We start from the raw sequence: 20200 nt of genomic DNA on the forward strand, positions 1-20200 counted from the left end.
CTTTATAGACCGCTGCGCAAATACCGCGTGACAAAAATTATTGCAATGACCGACATTTTATTCTTCAGAGTCTTTGCTAAAATAATATATATAATGTTTGGGGGTTCTAAGTTGTTTTCTAGGAAAAAATACTGATTTTAACTTGTGAACAAAATGTGTCAAAAATAGGCTCGGTCCTTAAGTGGTTAAAAAAAAAAAAATGTAATGTCTAAAAATATCGGCCGATACCGATATCCTATGACCAAAATATCGGCGTTAAAAAAACCCGATATCGGTCGATCATTACTTTGAACCCTGTGGGACAGAACAATGAAAAAATTAAGTGAGAATTCTTCTTGAAATCTGTACCAAAAATTAGCATTACATGGAACTACACTAGAAGATGAATAAAGCTGAGAGAGACAACACAGTGTAAGTAGTACTTTTTAAAATACTTATAATTTTATAATTCTACAGTTTTCCTTTTATTCTGATCAAAATGATTTTAATGCATAATCATTTTTGGACAATCTAGAGAGATGGTGAGTTCAGTACGGTTGTGTAGTCTTTACAAAAAAATCAAAACTTTACAGAAATTAGGAAACCCCGGACAATGGTTTGATTAGATGACAGGAAAGAGGAGATGAGACATCAAAGCCAAAAGCCGCACCACACAAACACAAACCTTCCAGGACGGGATCTTGGATGATGGCAACATGCCTGGACCAATGGTGTAATAGTGATAGTCTGGAACAGCGGAATAAGATCGGGTCCAGGGGCGGGACACTGGGAGCGGGAAATGGGTGAAATGGCCTGCCATAGGCATTTCGCCATAGTGATGATACCCATTAGACAGCTGGAGACAGACAACATGGAGGAGGAAAAAAACAAAAAAACAAAACAGGGAACAAAATGCAAAATCAATACAATGATAAAGGTGATTAAAATCAAGCTGAGATTGATCCACCTCTAAACCCAGGGGTAGCAGCCATTTTGTAGACAGCACCACAAAAAAAACAAAAAAAAACATAATAGAGGTGTTTCTAGAACACATTCTATGTTAAATTTTCTACCGTAGGTTAGGGTATGAAAGTGTACACCTATCTGTGGACAACACACTCCTTCCTTGGCTACAACTCTATTCTTGTAATATTGTACATGAGGCCTATTGAGGGATGATCATAACAATCTGCCGACAGTGACATAACTTAGGCCCATTTCTATAAATGCCTGTGAAGGTTCTTCTTTACCCAGGTCATGGTATAGTTAGTCGTAGTTAGTCACATTTAACTGGGCTTGAGGTGGTCAGCAGGCTGGCTTAGTGGTTAGTACTTCTGCCTTGAGTCCTTGATTTGAATTCTAACCAGGACACTACCAGCATGTAGTTTGCATGTCCTCTCCGTGCTTGCATGACATTTCCTCTGGGTACTCAAATAGGGCTTTTCCACTGCATGTAACCGAACGGTTCGACTCACTTTTGTGCTTTTCCACTGCTGGTACCGCATGGTATAGTGTAGGAACGGTTCGGTACGGTACGGTGGCGCTTTTCCACTGCATGGAACCGAACGGTACGGCTCTCAAAAACAGTACCACCTCGATTGCGGTTCCAAGAGGTACCATACCGGTACCATATCCCACAATCCTTTGCATGCAGTCACTACTAGCCACTGATTGGTCAGAGAATCCCACCCACCCCGTTGTTATCCCACCCACTTAATTTTAGTACTACTTTAGTGGAAAAGCAAACTATACCGTACCGTACTGAACCGCTCGAACACCGTACCATGCGGTACCAGCAGTGGAAAAGCAAATCGGGCCAAGCAGGGCCGAGCCGGTACTTGCAGTGGAAAAGTGCCAAAATTCCCCCCCCACACTCCAAAGACATGTTGGAACTTGGAAGGGTATTTTGCTCCTGTCTACAGTATATTGGCTTTATAATGTGTATGCATGCAAGGTAGGGAGCTTAGATTCTGGTCTCCTTGAGGGCAGAGACTGATGTGAATGTAAAGCACTGTGTAAATTGTGGGCGCTATATGAAGACCCAATAAAAAATAAATAAAAAAATGTTCTAATGCAGGGTTACTCAACCAAGGTTCCATGGAACCATAGGGTTCCTCCATAGGTTGCTGGGGGTTCCTTGAGCATTGAGCAATTTCTGCCTCTCAGATAAGTTAACTCTGACACCAATGAATTTTTAGCTATCTGTAGGGTGGTAATGCTTCCCATTGACCACAGGTGTAAGGAGCATTCTTCCCACTGACCATCACACTAAAAAGTCATTTTTAACAGGGGTTCCCTGAGACATGAAAGTTATTTCAAGAGCTCCTCCATGCTGAAAATGTTGAGAAAGGCTATTCTAATTAAATTAGAACTGAAGACATGCCTTGGATAAGCTCTAACATCTTCAACATTACAGAACAAGTCCAGTTGAATGTAACCAACTACAACCAGATATTTCTTTATATGAAATCTACTATGGGGCCTAGGCTAAATTCTCACAATTCGCTCACAAAATGGCTGCCTTCACCCAAGGTAATGATGGCTCTGTGCAAAATAAAAATAAAAAATATGATAAATGCAGCCCTCAAAAATTCCACTCGCCTACTAGCATTTTGTGAGTGGAATTTTGAGGCTGGCGAGCTGTGCATGCCGCCGCCGCCATTAACAGCAGGCGGCGATTACTTTTACTTTCTTTTTTAGAAAAGGATGGGCTCTAGGAGCAGAGCACTGCGTCCTGAGCCCACCCATTGTGTGACAATAGCGAATGAGTATTCGCTATTGTCACAGGGATCCTCCTCCTGATCCTCCTACTGGCCAATCAGGAGGCAGGTGTTTCCTGATTGGCTAAAAGGCGAACGATTGTAACTGGCCGAGGAGGAGGAGGAGGACTCGGGAGACACGGAGGACGCACAGGATTGATGAGAAGCCGCCTGCTGCAGGTAAGTGCACGCTGTGATCGCTCTGCAATTAAGGGGACATGCTGTGGGCGCTCTGCAATTAAGGAGACATGCTGTGGGCGCTCTGCAATTAAGGAGACATGCTGTGGGCACTGTACAATGAAAGGGGACATGCTGTGGGCACTGTACAATGAAAGGGGACATGCTGTGGGCACTGTACAATGAAAGGGGACATGCTGTGGGCACTGTGCAATGAAAGGGGACATGCAGTGGGCACTGTATAATGAAAGGGGACATGTTGTGGGCACTGTACAATGAAAGGGGATATGCTGTGGGCACTGTACAATGAAAGGGGACATGCTGTGGGCACTGTGCAATGAAAGGGGACATGCTGTGGGCACTGTGCAATGAAAGGGGTCATGCTGTGGGCACTGTACAATGAAAGGGGACATGCTGTGGGCACTGTGCAATGAAAGGGGACATGCTGTGGGCACTGTGCAATGAAAGGGGACATGCTGTGGGCACTGTACAATGAAAGGGGACATGCTGTGGGCACTGTACAATGAAAGGGGACATGCTGTGGGCACTGTACAATGAAAGGGGACATGCTGTGGGCACTGTGCAATGAAAGGGGACATGCTGTGGGCACTGTACAATGAAAGGGGACATGCTGTGGGCACTGTACAATGAAAGGGGACATGCTGTGGGCACTGTGCAATGAAAGGGGTCATGCTGTGGGCACTGTGCAATGAAAGGGGACATGCTGTGGGCACTGTGCAATGAAAGGGGACATGCTGTGGGCACTGTACAATGAAAGGGGACATGCTGTGGGCACTGTGCAATGAAAGGGGACATGCTGTGGGCACTGTGCAATGAAAGGGGACATGCTGTGGGCACTGTGCAATGAAAGGGGACATGCTGTGGGCACTGTGCAAAGAAAGGGGACATGCTGTGGGCACTGTACAATGAAAGGGGACATGCTGTGGGCACTGTGCAATGAAAGGGGACATGCTGTGGGCACTGTGCAATGAAAGGGGACATGCTGTGGGCACTGTGCAATGAAAGGGGACATGCTGTGGGCACTGTGCAATGAAAGGGGACATGCTGTGGGCACTGTACAATGAAAGGGGACATGCTGTGGGCACTGTGCAATGAAAGGGGTCATGCTGTGGGCACTGTGCAATGAAAGGGGACATGCAGTGGGCACTGTGCAATGAAAGGGGACATGCTGTGGGCACTGTGCAATGAAAGGGGACATGCTGTGGGCACTGTGCAATGAAAGGGGTCATGCTGTGGGCACTGTGCAATGAAAGAGGACATGCTGTGGGCACTGTACAATGAAAGGGGACATGCTGTGGGCACTGTACAATGAAAGGGGACATGCTGTGGGCACTGTACAATGAAAGGGGACATGCTGTGGGCACTGTGCAATGAAAGGGGTCATGCTGTGGGCACTGTGCAATGAAACGGGACATGCTGTGGGCGCTCTGCAATGAAAGGGGACATGCTGTGGGCGCTCTGCAATGTAAGGGGATATGCTGTGGGCGCTCTGCAATTTAAGGGGACATGCTGTGGGCGCTCTGCAATGTAAGGGGACATGCTGTGGGCGCTCTGCAATTTAAGGGGACATGCTGTGGGCGCTCTGCAATGTAAGGGGACATGCTGTGGGCGCTCTGCAATGTAAGGGGACATGCTGTGGGCGCTCTGCAATGTAAGGGGACATGCTGTGGGCGCTCTGCAATGTAGAGGGCGTGTTTAGGGGCGGAGCAGGGTGGGGTTTGGGTGGGGCAACAAGTGGCGAGTAACTCTTAAGGCCTGGCTAGTAGCTCATGGCTTGAAATTTTGAGCCCTGATAAATGGACATGAAATAACAGTAGGGTAAATTGATGTGTGATAAAAAAAATACCATTAAACTCAATAACAATTTAAATGTGAAAGTATATGGAACCAACAGCATCCACATCCAAAATATCTTCACAACAAATATATACATAAAGCCCAGCTCATGATAATGGAAAATAAAAGAAAAAACTGCTGCAAAACCCCACATTACCAGAAAATAAACAAATTTTTATTATAAGGATTAGAAAAATAAAATGTTGGCGCATAAACAGATAGAATTAGATGGCAGATATATAGAAAGTTTAAAGTGGTTGCAAATCCATACATATACCCCCTGAAGTGACTAGCCTCGGGTGATACAAGAGAACTCATTTCCACATTAGGTTAGATTCACACTCTTGTGGGTGGTACGGCTTGCGCTTGTGCCGGCACAGCAGCCCGTTGATTTGAACGGGATTTGAATGGGATGCTGTACTTGTGGGAAACAAACAATAAGGTCCTGGCGCTGATCCGCTGAGCAACCTCCTTTTTCCTCATGAATTTCAGCAGTCACAGTGCCCTTCATTCACAGTGTAATGGTGCTTTCTGCAACATCAAGGACTGCCCAGCGAAGGAGACGAGATGAAGAGGATTCTGCTTAACCCTAGACTGGTCTGAAGACTTACTATCTGACTCATATATTCCAATGAGTCAGACGCGCTGTTATACCCAAGGGTGTCAAATATAATGGGATAACCTTCTCCTCCTTCCTCCTTTATAAATAAAGTTTTAGCAGTGGGGGCTATCACAGGCTCGTCTGTCCGTTAACTATGGGAATCAACCTGGATGTGGCTTCCGTGCGCAGGCTCCGCTCCCGTACGTGTTGCGTCACTCAAACGACAGCAGTAACACTTTTTAAGCTCTCTCAGGGGTGATGGCGAGAGATTGAGAAAAACATGTCTTGCTGCCCTGCTGTATCTTCTCAAAATGGTGGCTGAGTCACTTCCTGTACAGATTCTTGTGGGAAATGCAGGGAAAGAGTCCCTGGTCCTTTTAAAAAAAACACGGCCACATGGAAATGCACCGTATTTTTGGACCCGAAAAGCACTGCTTTTTCCGATTCTTGGGGTTTTTTTACCTTCATGCATTCTATGCATGAAGGTAAAAAACCTTCTGTGTGCAGCGGCCCCCGTAGTACTTACCTGAGCTCCATCGTGATCCAGCGATGTGCACTACAGTCTCGGCTCTCTTGGGACTCTCACCGCTCATTAGCTGAGACAGATTGGCTCCCACTGCTATCAATCACAGCCAGTGAATCAATGAGCAGAGAGAGGGGGCTGGGCTGAGAATTAACACCCAGAGATGTGAGATGTGAATGGACACCCAGAGCTGCGGCTCGGGAGTGTGCCCGCTTGGGTGCCCCCACAGCAAGCTGCTTGCTCTGGGGGCACTTGGCAGGAGAGAGGTGTCCTCCTCCTCCCCCCCTCCCTGCCTGTCAGCTCCGACTGCTGCTATAATTTAGTTACATAGTTACATAGTTAGTGAGGTTGAAAAAAGACATCAGTCCATCCAGTTCAACTTATGATGTGTGTGTGTGTTTGCTTTTAACCGTACATTGTATACCCCTGTATGTTGTGGTCTTTAAGGTGTCCATCTAATAGTTTTTTTAAACTATCAATGCTCCCTGCCGATACGACTGCTTGTGGAAGAGAATTCCACATCCTTACTGCTCTTACAGTGAAGAACCCCTTACGCACTTTAAGGTTAAACCGCCTTTCCTCAAGTTTTAGTGAGTGGCCACGTGTCTTATTGTATCTCCTCTCTCTGAATAGTTTGTTCCTTATGCTCGGGTCGCCAGTACAGTATTTGTACATTGATATCATATCCCCCCTCAATCGTCTCTTCTCCAGAGAGAATAGGTTCAGTGTTTGTAGCCTTTCCGCATAGCTGATGTCCTCCATTCCCCTAATTATTTTTGTTGCCCTTCTCTGCACTTTCTCCAATTCCAGCACATCCTTCCTGAGGACCGGTGCCCAGAACTGGACAGCATACTCCAGATGTGGCTGGACCAGAGTCTTGTAGAGTGGGAGAATAATCTCTTTATTTCTGGAGTGAATCCCCTTTTTTATACAACCCAGTATTCTGTTGGCTTTGCTTGCGGCGGCTTGGCATTGCATGCCACTGCCAAGCCTGTTGTCTACCAGTACCCCCAAGTCCTTTTCCATCCTAGACTCACCCAGAGGTTCCCCCCCTAGTGAGTAGCTTGCTTTCTGGTTTCTGGCCCCCAAGTGCATTACTTTACATTTTTCAACATTAAATCTCATCTGCCATGTAGTTGCCCACCCCGTTATTTTGTTCAGGTCTGCTTGCAAGATTTCCACATCCTGCATAGAAGATATTGGCAAGCCTAATTTAGTATCATCTGCAAATACTGAGATTGTACTAGATATCCCCTCCTCTAGATCATTTATGAATAAATTAAACAGGATTGGTCCCAGGACAGAACCCTGGGGGACCCCACTTTCCACACCCGCCCAACCCGAGTACTCCCCATTAATCACCACCCTCTGTACTCTCCCCTGGAGCCAGTTCTCTATCCAGGTACTCACCTTATGGTCCATACCTACCTTCCTTAGTTTGTGCAGTAAGCGTTTGTGGGGAACGGTGTCAAAGGCCTTTGCAAAGTCCAGATACACCACATCCACAGGCTGACCTTTATCTAGGTGGCAGCTCACTTCATCGTAGAAGGTTAATAGATTGGTTTGGCACGAACGATTTTTCATGAATCCATGCTGATTACTACTTATAATACCGTTTTCATTACTAAAGTCTTGTATGTGGTCCCTTATCATCCCCTCCAAAATTTTGCAGACTACTGATGTTAGGCTGACCGGCCTATAGTTACCCGGGATATATCTCAGCCCCTTTTTAAATATTGGTACCACGTTGGATTTTTTCCAATCAGCTGGCACCATACCTGTCTGTAAACTATCCTTAAAGATCAAGAATAATGGTCTGGCAATCACCTGGCTGAGCTCATTAAGAACCCTCGGGTGCAAGCCATCCGGTCCCGGGGATTTATTTATGTTAAGTTTCTCTAGTTTAGCTCTAAGTCTATCCTCTGTTAGCCATGGCGGCACTTCCTGAGGTGTATTATTTAGTTCGGCCTTACAAGCAAGGTTCGTGTAGCCCCCCGATTCCTTTGTGAAGACTGAAGAAAATAAATTATGTAACACTTCCGCCTTTTCTCTGTCCTCTGTGGCCATTTTTCCTTTATCATCTTTTATGGGGCCAATGTGTTCTGGCCTCGCTTTCCTACTGTTTATATACTTAAAGAACTTCTTGGGGTTCTTTTTACTCTCCTCCGCTATATGTCTCTCGTGTTCTATTTTAGCCGCCCTGATTTCGTCTTTACATTTCTTATTACACTCTTTGTAATGCTTAAATGCTGCCAATGACCCCTCAGTCTTGTATTTTTTGAAGGCCTTTTCTTTAGCTCTAATATACATTTTTATGTTGGAGTTTAGCCACCCAGGGTTTAGTTTTGCTCTTTTAAATTTATTTCCCTGTGGAATGCACTGGTCAATCCCCTTGTTAAGTATGCTCTTGAAGCACTCCCATTTTTCCTCCGTGTTCTTTGTTCCCAGGGTTCTATCCCATTTGATATTTTCTAGAAGCGAGCGCAGTTTAGGGAAATTGGCTCTTTTGAAATTCAGTGTCCTTATATTACCCTTGTGTTTCCTATTACTGTAATTAATACTGAAACCAATTGACCTATGGTCACTGTTGTCCCGTATTTCTATATCCGTGAGCAGGTCTGTATTGTTGGTAATCAGTAGGTCAAGTACCGCATTGTTTCTTGTCGGTGCATTCACCATCTGACCCATGAAATTGTCCTGCAAAACATTTAGGAACTGCCGAGCCTTGGCTGAGTGTGCGGTTCCTTCTGCCCAGTCTATATCTGGATAATTAAAGTCCCCCATTATAATGACATTTCCCATCCTTGCTGCCAATCCTATCTGTAACATGAGGTCCGCCTCACTCTCCTCCCTCTGGTTGGGGGGCCTATAGCATACGCCCAATATTACCTTCCCCACCGTGCTTTCCCTTTGAAGCTCTACCCATAGGGATTCTGCCTCGTCCTTAGCTCCATTATTAATATCATCCCTCATATTTACCTGTATACTGTTCTTAATATACAGACATACCCCTCCCCCTTTTTTACCCTCTCTATCCCTGCGATAAAGGGAATACCCCTGAATGGTCGCCATCCAGTCATGAGAGCTGTCAAACCAAGTCTCCGTTATCCCCACAAAATCGAAGTCCTCCTCAAACATTAGCAGCTCCAGCTCTCCCATCTTGTTGGCCAGGCATCTGGCATTGGTATACAAGCCTCGTAATTTTGATCGGTTACAATTTCTGAGTGTTCTTTCTACAATCCCCTGTGTTACATTAAATAAGGTGTCCCAGTGTTTGTGGTTTTGTAAAAATAAGCCGATGTATATCTTTTTCATAGCGCCGCTCACGTGACCAGCCACCTCTCTCCTCCTAGCTTATGTCAGTGAGGGTTTCTCTGCCCCTCCCACTGTAGCTGTCAGACTGGGAGAAGAAAGAGGAGGCCAGTCAGGTGAGCGCCAAGTGGTGCTATAAAAGGTATAGAATGGCCTATCTTTACAAAAACACATGCACTGGATACATCAGTTAATGTAACACAGGGGATTGTAGAAATGACACTCTGTGGCTTAAAGTGGATGTAAACACCATTCATAAAATCTGACCTGGGCACATATCTGTAGTGTTTACTGATCTCCCTCCAAAGCCCTAAGTCCTGTGTCTTTATGCTGCTCTGTTCCTTCAACATGATAACTTCTGACAAGTTCTCCGACACAGCAGATAAAAGCAGCTGGAAATTTGTGTGGGGGTGGGTGCATAGAGCTAGATTAGCAGAGAGCTGGTCTATTCACAGCACAGCTCTGCATGTTTATACCTTCATCTTCCTATCTGGAAGGAGGTGTGCCTTTCCTCCAATCAGGTGTCCCACAGTGTATGCCCAGACTCCCCACCCAGTGCTGGAATAGGAAGAGAAAATTCTAACATGATGTTCACTTTTTAAACAGTGTAGAAAGCGGGAGAGAGCAGATATACATGTAAAATTTATGTAGGGAGATTTCTTTCATCTCTGTGTATCATCTGAGGTTGTTCACTTCACTGGGTATATGTGAGGGTTAAATCCACTTTTGCAAAGCATGCTCTTAATGGCACCTGTGCCAAGTGGCTGACCTCCTGTGTTCAGAATGCAGTGGGGCAACCAGGACACGGAAGCCATTGGAGATCACTGGATAGGGTCTACTTCAGTGATTTTCAGCTTGCAGGGGCATCAGTCAGGTATGGCATATACTGTACATATGGCCAATGTAACTGTATACAATATCCACACCTGGAAGTCCTCTTTAGCATATTCTTTCATTTTTTTCACCATCAATCAGTGATCTGCTTATCATGCATGATTCATATTAATATTGTCATTTTCTTTTCATTCCTAACAAGTAACAGTTTTGTTTTACTTATACTACTATTGTATCTTCTTTTACTTATTCTATATACTATATTCCACATACTTCTATGTCATTTTTCTCAGCAAGCTAGTGACCAATCACTTATTTTTCCTAGGTAACACATTATACCTATAAAAACTTCAATAAAGGAAAGGAAACCAAAATATCCTGAATTCTGTACACAACCTGCCTGTGTATATTCGTATCTTTTACACAGGGTCATTTATTATTCTGATTTGTTGGTTCTTAGATCAGTTGACCTGTAAAATTATTACAATTTTAATTTTATCTTGATTACAGATTACCTGAGATTGCAACAGTGCAAGAAACAATATGAAAAGGTATTCGTTTGGATGCTACAAAATAATTGTTAGTTCCCAGGTAATCAGCAGCTGTACATATTGTAATACAGGAACACTTCAATGGCTGAAAAAACATATTCACCTTGTCAGTGGAGGCCCACGCTCCCATGGTGGACCCGGAGCTCACAGATGTGGGAGAACTACACTCGCTGACCGACTGGCAGGTTTCAGACGCTTCAGAGGAGGCAGAGCTGGATGAATTCTGGAAACATGGGAGACGTATGAACGGAATATTGTGAGCAATCAATAAAGCACAGGAAAGCAAAAGGAAAGAAGAAGCTAAAACATCACTGTTTTACATAGTTACATAGTAGGTGAGGTTGAATAAAGATAATAGTCCATCCAGTTCAACCTGTGTAGGTGTGTGTGGCTGTAATCATCTCACATAGCCCTTAATGTTCTGATCCTTGAGATGTACGTCTAAGAGTCTTTTGAAAGCCACCATACTTCCCGCAGAAACCACCTCTTGTGGTAGAGAATTCCACAATCTTGTAGCCCTAACAGTAGAGAACCCCCCACGTTGCCTGAGGTTAAAATGCTTCTCCTCTAATCGCATTGTATGTCCTCGAGTCCTCATGCAATCCCTTCGACTGAACAGCTTTTTTTCTAAGCTGAGATCCCCATTGAGATATTTATCCTTCATATAAGATAGGGCCAGGGACTATTCATAGGATTCAGATATATTGGGCAGACTAGATGGGCCAAATGGTTCTTATCTGCCGACACATTCTATGTTTCTATGTTTATAAATTGCTATCATGTCCCCCCTCAGGCGTCTCTTCTCCAGGGAGAATAAATCGAGCGATTGCAGCCGCTCTTCATAGTTAAGGTTATCCAATTCCCTAATCAGTTTAGTTGCCCTTCTCTGGACTCTCTCCAGCTCCAACACATCCCTCCTGAGGACTGGCGACCAGAACTGGACAGAATACTCCAGATGCGGTTGGACCAGAGTTTTATAAAGTGGAAGGATTATAGTCTTATCTCTGGAATACATCCCTTTCTTTATGCATGCTAATATTCTGCTGGCTTTGGCAGCTGCCGCTTGACATTGCATGCTGTTGCCTAAACTATCATCAACCAAGACTCCCAGATCCTTCTCCATTTTTGATTCCCCCAAGGGTTCCCCTCCTAACGTGTATTGTGCTTTTATGTTTCTAGTCCCCAAGTGCAAAACCTTACACTTTTCCACATTAAACCTCATTTGCCAAGTCGTTGCCCACTCCGTTATTTTATCCAGGTCATTCTGTAGGATATCTGCTTCATGCTGTGCAGTTATTGCCCTGCCCAATTTTGTGTCATCTGCAAAAACTGATATGGAACTACTGATCCCGTCCTCAATGCTGTTTATGAATAAATTGAACAAGGTTGGTCCCAGGACTGAGCCCTGGGGCACCCCGCTTACTACCTCAGACCAGTCTGAGTATGCGCTGTTTATTACCACCCTTTGGACACGGCCTTTTAGCCAGTTCCGTATCCAAGAGCACACCCTGCTGTCGATACCTGCAGACCTTATTTTATAAATTAAGTGCTTGTGGGGAATTGTATCAAATGCCTTAGCGAAATCCAAGTACACCACATCCACTGGTCTGCCCCTATCCAGCTCACAGCTCACCTCCTCGTAGAATGTTAAGAGATTGGTTTGACAAGAACGCCCATTTGTTAGACTGTATGGGAATCCAAATTGCTTTAATTATTCAAAATATGATCACATAAAACAGCCAACATGTTTCAGAGGCCAAAAACACTTCCCCCTTCATCAGGGATCAGTGAACTTTAACAAGGCCTAGATTGACTTCGTAAAATGAACTATGAGATAGATCTGTAGTCTGCTAATAAAGAGATCAAGAAGGATGCATTCAGATGGGTGATCAGACCCGTCCCTCATATCTGAGCCGCTGTCTGCAGGGGCGCACTAGGAGCTTCTGGCTTTTCCTGCTCTGTACTTTTACAGGTAGGGGAGTTGTACTGATGCCACCCCTGGTCGGTTTTTGTGTCTTTTAGCCACTCATAACCTCTAGCACAGAACTGAGGGGGTTTTAGGGCACTTCCTGAGCTCCGTGGAACAAGTCTGATAGGCGGGTGGGCGGGGACAGAAGCCAGCTGAAGAGTGGGAGAGAGAACACAGCACTCGCAACACTCTAGCTCCTTCCTTCCCAGGCTGACAGGAGAAGTGATACTGCTATCATTACTCCTGTCAGCAGCGGCACCCCCCTCAATGCAGCGCCCGGGGAAGTTTCCCCCCTGCCCCCCCCCCCCTCCTAGTTTTGGCCTTGCTTGTAACCAGTACACAGCAAATCTTTCAGGATACAAATTGAGAAGCTGGCATTGACAACCTATTTTTGAATCGTAAGGACTTACTTAATCTGCTTAACTGGCCATATACTAGTAGAATTTTACTGCAATTTTTTTTTTGTTTTAATACCATTCTATTTCCTAATCATCAATCGGGTCAAACTGATGTTTGAATTCAACCAAAGTGGGGAGAATATTTAAAAGAACAAGGACAACATTTTTTTTTAAGAACAAACAAATTTCTAACCATGTATTTGGTTTTGTTCAGAAATAAAATGTTATTGCTGTCCGTATCTCCGTATTCCATATTTTCCTTTAAAAAGGAAGAAAACCCTCCTCTGCAACTTTTACCTATAAGTGCGCCCAGGGCTGCTGTTAGAAATCACGAGGCCCCGTACAGACTACCTGGCAGGGCCCCCTCAAGAAAATATTAAAGATATATTTAGCTAAAATTACAACAAAAATCACTATTATCAGACACAAATATAACATAACTCGCATAATTCCTGCTAAATCTAAAAAAAAAAAAAAAAACATGTTAAATAAAAAAGATGATGAGATGAGAAAAATATACAGGCTGGGCAGTTGGAGCTCAGTGATCAGAGAGACAGAGAGAGAGAAACAAAGTTATAATTTACAAATAAACTCCTGAGCAGAGATAAGTGCTGGGAGGGGGGCCCCACACAAGGGAGGGGGATTAGTGAGGGACGACTGTCTCTTTCTCAACAGATAAAAGCTGATAGCAGGGAGAGGGACAGAGGGACAGAGATCAGATTCAGGTGCTGGAGGAAGATTTCTGTAATTGTTGTCCATCACTAATCCCCCTCTCTGTGTGGGCCCCCCCCGTGTGCTTGGGCCCCCTACAAGAGGGCTGGTGGTCCCCCCCTATCAGCAGCCCTGAGTGCGCCTATGATAAGGCTTACCTATAGGTACTGTAAATATCTCCTAAACATGCACCGTTTAGGAGATATTTACCTTACATGCAGCCAGTGACATCACTGGCGTATGCGCTCTGAAGGAACGGCCGCTGGTGCAGTTCCTTCAGAGCCCCGTGTGCGTGAGTGACATCACCGCGGCTCTGGCCAATCAGATGGGCGGATGCCGCGATCCCAGAAGACGGGCGACTGAACATGTCGCCTGTCATTCAGCTAAGCGGGCGGCACAGCGGTGGCTCGTTCTAAGGTAAGTATGCAATGCACACTAGCTCATTATGTGTTTCTCTTTCAGGTTGAAAAAAAAAATTTTTTTATGGGTTTACAACCTCTTTAAGCAGAACTAAATCCATCAATTTAAGGGTTTCAAAACAGTTACATTGCTGGAATGCCGGGATTGCTAACTGTCACATTTACTTGTGCTTTCAACCAAACTGTTAAACCATCAAATGGCTGATGTCATAAATGATCACATAAAACAGAGGCCAAGATGGCAGCTTCCTTGGCTGAAAACAATAGGAGGGTTTAGTTCCGCTTTCATTTCCGGTCTGAAACAAGTTGTCACTGGGACAGGGAGTAAGGAAAAATCTCCCCAACAAGGCCTCAGACTGAAATAAAATCCCAATGGGAGTTCTGACAATGCCCAACTCTATTAAGAAAAAGTTTCAGTTTGAGAACCAAGTTTTTGGAACATACAGTCCAATAACGGTGTTGATGAGCACCATGACCAATGACACTTAACAGACTCCAAATCACACAGACTTCTGGCTTACCTGGTTGACAGCTTCCGGTGGCATAGGCGATGGAGACTTTGACTGAAAAGCATCTTGGGAAATGAAGCCAGAATCATGGGAGGAGACGCTGGAAAGCCTCATCGGTGCCTGCTGGGGCAGATTGGAGCTGCGATAGCGATAGTGTGAAGTAGGTGAGTGTGAGTGCGAGCCGCTCGACCTCGAGTCACTACTGTTAACGCTGTTCAGACTGCTGTGTGAGACAAGGGGAAGGTGGGAGAGGAGAATACGAGGGGGGTAGCAAAATGTGGTGGCAGAAGGGTGAGGGGGAATGAAAAGAAAAAAAATGGAAAGGGAAAAAGGGAAGGGGAAAAAAATCAAGCACCAAATTATAACTCCACAAATTTCCAGCAAGCAGGCAGCAAGACCGACAAATGACACACAGACACACTTAGTACAATGACTGCAGTATCCCACGTTTCAGGTTGTTGGAGATGCTTCTTCAGGATGCCTGCTACAAGCTAGTGCTGCTGTATTGTGGTCAGAGGAAAAAAAAATTAAAGAAAGCTGCACCTCTGTCATGTTTCTTTTCTTCAACTTCAAAAAAATGTTATTGCCACTTGGATAAATTTGCAGCAAACTAGAGCACATTGCTCTGCAAACCCTATTCCAACTCCTCTGATTTGTTTCACCCCAAATGTTATAGTATAGACCAGTGGTTGTCACCTTATGAGCTATAGGGGGGCCTCAAATGTGGCCCCTGACATCACAAAAGGCCCACATAATGTTCTTTATATGCAGTGCTTGGGAGGTCTGTCAGAGACTGCAGACCTAATAGAGGAAATGATGGTGAGAGAGTGTGGACAGGATACATTATTGGTTGGAGATATGCAGAAGACAATATGAAACTGGGTACATGTTACATGAGGCTAGTAGGGAGCAGTGCTATTACCCTAATCAATGTTCCCAATACAGACTGCTGAGATCCGAGGCCTGACATTATATACCAAAGGGCCACATGGGGCCCTCTGACCATAGGTTGGGCACCATGGATCTAGACCAAATATTTACTAGTCAAGAAAAAAAAAAGTTTGATAAATGGGTGAATCAAATTAAAACAAATTCATTCATTTTTCTTGTTTTCTTGGGAGTTTTATTTTAATCAGCAAGATATGATTTGGAACCGAAAAAGAAAAAAAAAATCAGTAAAACCAAGCAAAGAACTTTAAAATAAACTTCAGTCCATCACAGTCCCCATCAGAGCCTCTTTATATTAGAGTCCCTATCAAAGCTCCCCTTTTACATCTGAGTTCCCCTATATCAGACTCCCCATCAAAGTCCCCCCTTGCATCAGAGTTCCCATCAGAGCTACCTTATATCAAGGACCTCCTCAAAGTCCCCCCTTACATCAGAGTTCCCATCAGAGCTACCTTATATCATGGACCTCCTCAAAGTCCCCCCTTACATCAGAGTTCCCATCAGAGCTACCTTATATCATGGACCTCCTCAAAGTCCCCCCTTACATGAGAGTTCCCATCAGAGCTACCTTATATCATGGACCTCCTCAAAGTCCATTCTTTCATCAGAGTTCCCATCAGAGCTCCCTTATATCATGGACCTCATCAAAGTCCCCCCTTACATCAGAGTTCCCATCAGAGCTACCTTATATCATGGACCTCATCAAAGTCCCCCCTTACATCAGAGTTCCCATCAGAGCTACCTTATATCAAGGACCTCCTCAAAGTCCATCCTTTCATCAGAGTTCCCATCAGAGCCCCTGGTTTATCAGAGTCCCCATTAACATTCCCCCTTATATCAGAGACCTCATCAAAGCCCCCCCCCCCCCACCCTTATATCAGAGTTCCTCTTCCATCAGAGTCCCCATCTGAGTCCCCCCTAACATCAGAGGGTGAATATAATGTTGCCAAAGACCGGTTGTGGCCCAGGGGTCATAAACCAGAGACAGCTGGTCTCAACTATGCCAAATTTGGGGTAAATCGCAACAGAGGAGTGGGAGCAGGGCCTGGTGGACAGTAACCTGCTCTAGTTTTTTGTAAATTCATTCAAGTGACAGTAACGTTTTTAAAGCTGAAGAAAAAAAACATGGCGGTGGTGCAGCTTTCTTTGATTGATTTCAGTGCATTAGGAATAGACAGGCCTTGAGCCGACACCCAAGGTCAGCGGGTAAGTCATAAGAACACCTGGAGCAGTATCCTTTTGTGAATTTTCATCAGAGACTCCAGTTTATGGAACTTTGGAGGTGTAAGATACTTATTGTATCCCACAGCAACCAACCCGCCTGCTAATATAATTTTTCACAGTCCAGGCTTAAATCAAAGCAGCTGATTGGCTGCCATGCACATTAATAAAGAAATGAGCAAAATCTATCCAATGAGAGGACATTTGTTTTTTTTTTTTGTTTTTTTAGAGTGAAGTGGAGAAGGGTGGGAACCTCTATCAGGTGTTACTACTGTCTCTGTCCCTGTGGATGAGATCTCCTCTCTTCCTATGTGGTCAGGAAGTAGAGTGAAATCACTGAAGCAAGGACACGAAAGGCAATAAAAGAATTGACAGATGATATAATTCTTATCTATGGCAACAAAATCTAAAAAATATGTTTTGCCTGGAGCTGGATTTTTTGCACATTTCTATGCATATATTGGGCATGTTTTCCTCTTTATACTGTATCTGTACAACCCATAATCCAAATTTAGCAGAATCGGCATGTGTCAGCTAACTTAACAAAAGCTTTATGACTAATCTTCCCACCTAAATCATTATATATATATATATATATTTAAGGACATATGACTCAGCAATAGTGGGGATTGACAGAAAGTATCTGCACAAAGCATTGGCTGGTGGCACTCAAAGAGAGGAAGTTTATAAGTGTATTCCCGACAATAGACACAGTGACTGTAAGTGGGAAGGTGTTTTAAGATTTTAAAAAAGTAGACAGGGTGTTAAATACACAAAACACTTGCTGCTACAAACACGTCATCCCATATGTTAAAATTTAATGGAACAAGTGCAAGGTTTCAAGAACCCAAGTGTGAATGGACCCTACAAATTTAATTTTAACCACAAGGTGGCACTGTAGTAATATAAAATGCAACCCCGCAGACTGCAGAGCATATCCAATGAAACTGACATGAGCAACAGTTTAAAGGATTTAGTATATATTATTGCTACATAAGCCATTCTGTATCAAAATTCAAGTTGTCACTTTCATTAAATATGGAAGTGTGGTGTACATGCCCCAGAAATCTAATTTGGGTCGGTGTGACTGGCTCACTGCTGAGATACAAATCAAATTCCAGGCATCCCCTGCCACAGGAGATTCATTTTTGTTGAAGTTTCTCCACTGTAAAAGGATGCAGACACTGCAACTTTTCACATTACAGCACTCAGATTGCACCAGGTGGTTCTCATGAAGGCAGGTTCTCCCCAGGGGAGGACTGGGCCAGGGGGCAATTGCCCCCCGGGCCACTCTGATGCGCCGTAAAAATGCTGCACCGCTTCCACCACAGACATGCCTAAAGGATTCCTGGTGAAGAGAAGTAAAACGTCCCCACTGCTGACCTACTGAGTGTGGGATGAAGACAAGGACAGAGCGCAGACCTCTTCCCCAGCATGGATGGTGTAAACTGTGTCTGAGCAGAGGCCGGTTCCATGCCCCATTGGAGACTCTCCTCCCCCAGGCCGCCCTGACCGAGCTGAGCTAGCTTCCCCAACCGTCCCCTGCTGACCAGGTCGGGAAGCCGGATTCAGCCAGTGAGTAGAGAGTACCTGGAGCAAAGCTTCAGCCTGGAATGGGGGTCAGGAGGAGGCCGGGGAGAGGGAGAGTGGGAGAGGGCCGAGTCGCTGCACCATGGGCCTCTGGTTTGTACTTGCCCCCTGGGCTGAAAGTTGCCAGTCTGCCCCTGGTTCTCCCATAAATCAATTTGAGAAATTATATACAAACATTTAACACACACACATACGTGCATATCATAAATTAGATCATCAAAAAGTTAATTTATTTCAGTAATTAAATTCCTATTTTATATAGATGCGTTACACACAGAGTGATATATTTCAACCATTTCTTTTTTAATTTCAATGATTATGGCTTACAGCTAGTGGAAAAATCTAAATTCAGTATCTCAGAAAATCAGATTACTAAATGAGACCATTAACAAAAAAAAAACAAAAAAAAGGATTTTTAATACAGAAATGTTGGTTTACTGAAAAGTATGTCCATGTACATTATAGTATATCATACTTAGTCAGGACTCCTTATTCATGAATTACTGCATCAATGCGACGTGGCATAGAGGTGATTAGCCTGTGGCATTGCTGAGGTGTTATAGAAGCCCAGGTTCTTCCTCTTGACAATACCCCACAGCAGGGCCGGTACAAGGGGTGGGCGGGAGGGGCGGCTGCCCTGGGCGGAGTGTGGGAGGAGTGTGGGAGGGGGCGCCAAAACACTGAAGAATCACCTTTATTCTAAGCTCCTGTGTTGCTAAAACATGTCCAAAATCAGAGCCAACAATGCGCCCATATCTTCTGCAGGCTTCCCGCCCCTTGCTGGAAAGGAGAGAAACACTCTCCTGGGCACAGGTTTCGTACAGGCTGGCTGGTTGGATGGGGACCGTGAGAGCTCCTGTACAGGTGGGCGGAGCTAGCAGAGCACACTACATTGCAGCCTCGATCACTGTTTTCTGCCCAGCAGACATCGGAGCTCTCCTCTCCTCTCCTCCTCAAGCTGAAGATAAGAGACAGATAGCAGACTGAATTTCCTCCTCCTGTGAGTCCCGATCTGTCCTGTCCTGTTTTACTGTGCAATGCTGTGCTGTAAACCTGTACTGACCCTTGCAGTGCAGGTTTACTAAAGAGAAAGTAAAATGTTTTGAATAGGTTAGGAATATACTGGGACTTTTCAGGCTCCACATACTGTAGATGTTATCCACACAAACACACTCTATCTTAATCCTGCCTTTTAATAAGATACAGTGTGTATGTGGAATACATCTACAGTATGTAGAGCCTGAAAAGTCCCATTATATTCCTAACCTATTCAAAGATTGACCATAAACAAGTGATGTGTTGCAGCCCAACTCCAGCAAAGTGAAACAGTCCACCCTTGCAGTGCTGGAGGATATCGCCTCATGTATACTTTCTCCAGCCAGCTACAGTGCTCTCCTCTACCACCCAAAGTCTCATCACATACCTACCATACAGGAACATTAACCCTGTATGGTATGATGAGGCTGGAGTGGGACCCAGCCAGTCACAGTGTTTACCCAGGAGCTCCCGAGGACCAATCACAGCACTGGAGAGAGCCTACTGGAGCAAGGATTAAGGTAAAGCTGGGTACACATGAAACAAAATTTGTTCGGTTCAGCAGGGACCAGCTGAATTTTGATCTATGTGTGGCCTTGCCTGTTGGCCGCCTGTCAGAATGGGAGCTTCTGTAGAATGGTAGCCTGCTGGAAAACCTTGTTCGATCAGCAGCTTGCAGCCAATCAGCTGCAATGCTGATCAGTGTATTCTGACAGAGAAGAGTCCCCAGCGTCAGAATACGTCTCGTGGAGGGGATTTCTTCATCCACCTCTTGTGTGGATGGATGAATCTGGAAGTGATTTTTTT

The 20200-nt window shown here is 44.7% G+C and overlaps 1 protein-coding gene across 1 annotated transcript in view; it reads right to left on the minus strand.

Moving 5' to 3' along the window:
* Window positions 1-664: 664 nt before the first annotated feature.
* LOC309543919 (protein MTSS 1-like) overlaps window positions 665-20200 on the minus strand; it is a gene marked incomplete at both ends in the record, with an annotated part of 50606 nt that continues 31070 nt past the window's right edge. The window contains 3 exons of the mRNA XM_082276331.1: window positions 665-835; window positions 10697-10816; window positions 14612-14822. Coding sequence (XP_082132457.1) covers window positions 665-835; window positions 10697-10816; window positions 14612-14822 — 502 coding nt within the window. The remainder of the gene's footprint in view (window positions 836-10696; window positions 10817-14611; window positions 14823-20200) is intronic.

This window comes from Pelophylax lessonae, assembly GCF_965119305.1.
Source record: "Pelophylax lessonae genome assembly, contig: HAP1_SCAFFOLD_510, whole genome shotgun sequence".
Lineage (NCBI taxonomy): Eukaryota > Metazoa > Chordata > Amphibia > Anura > Ranidae > Pelophylax > Pelophylax lessonae.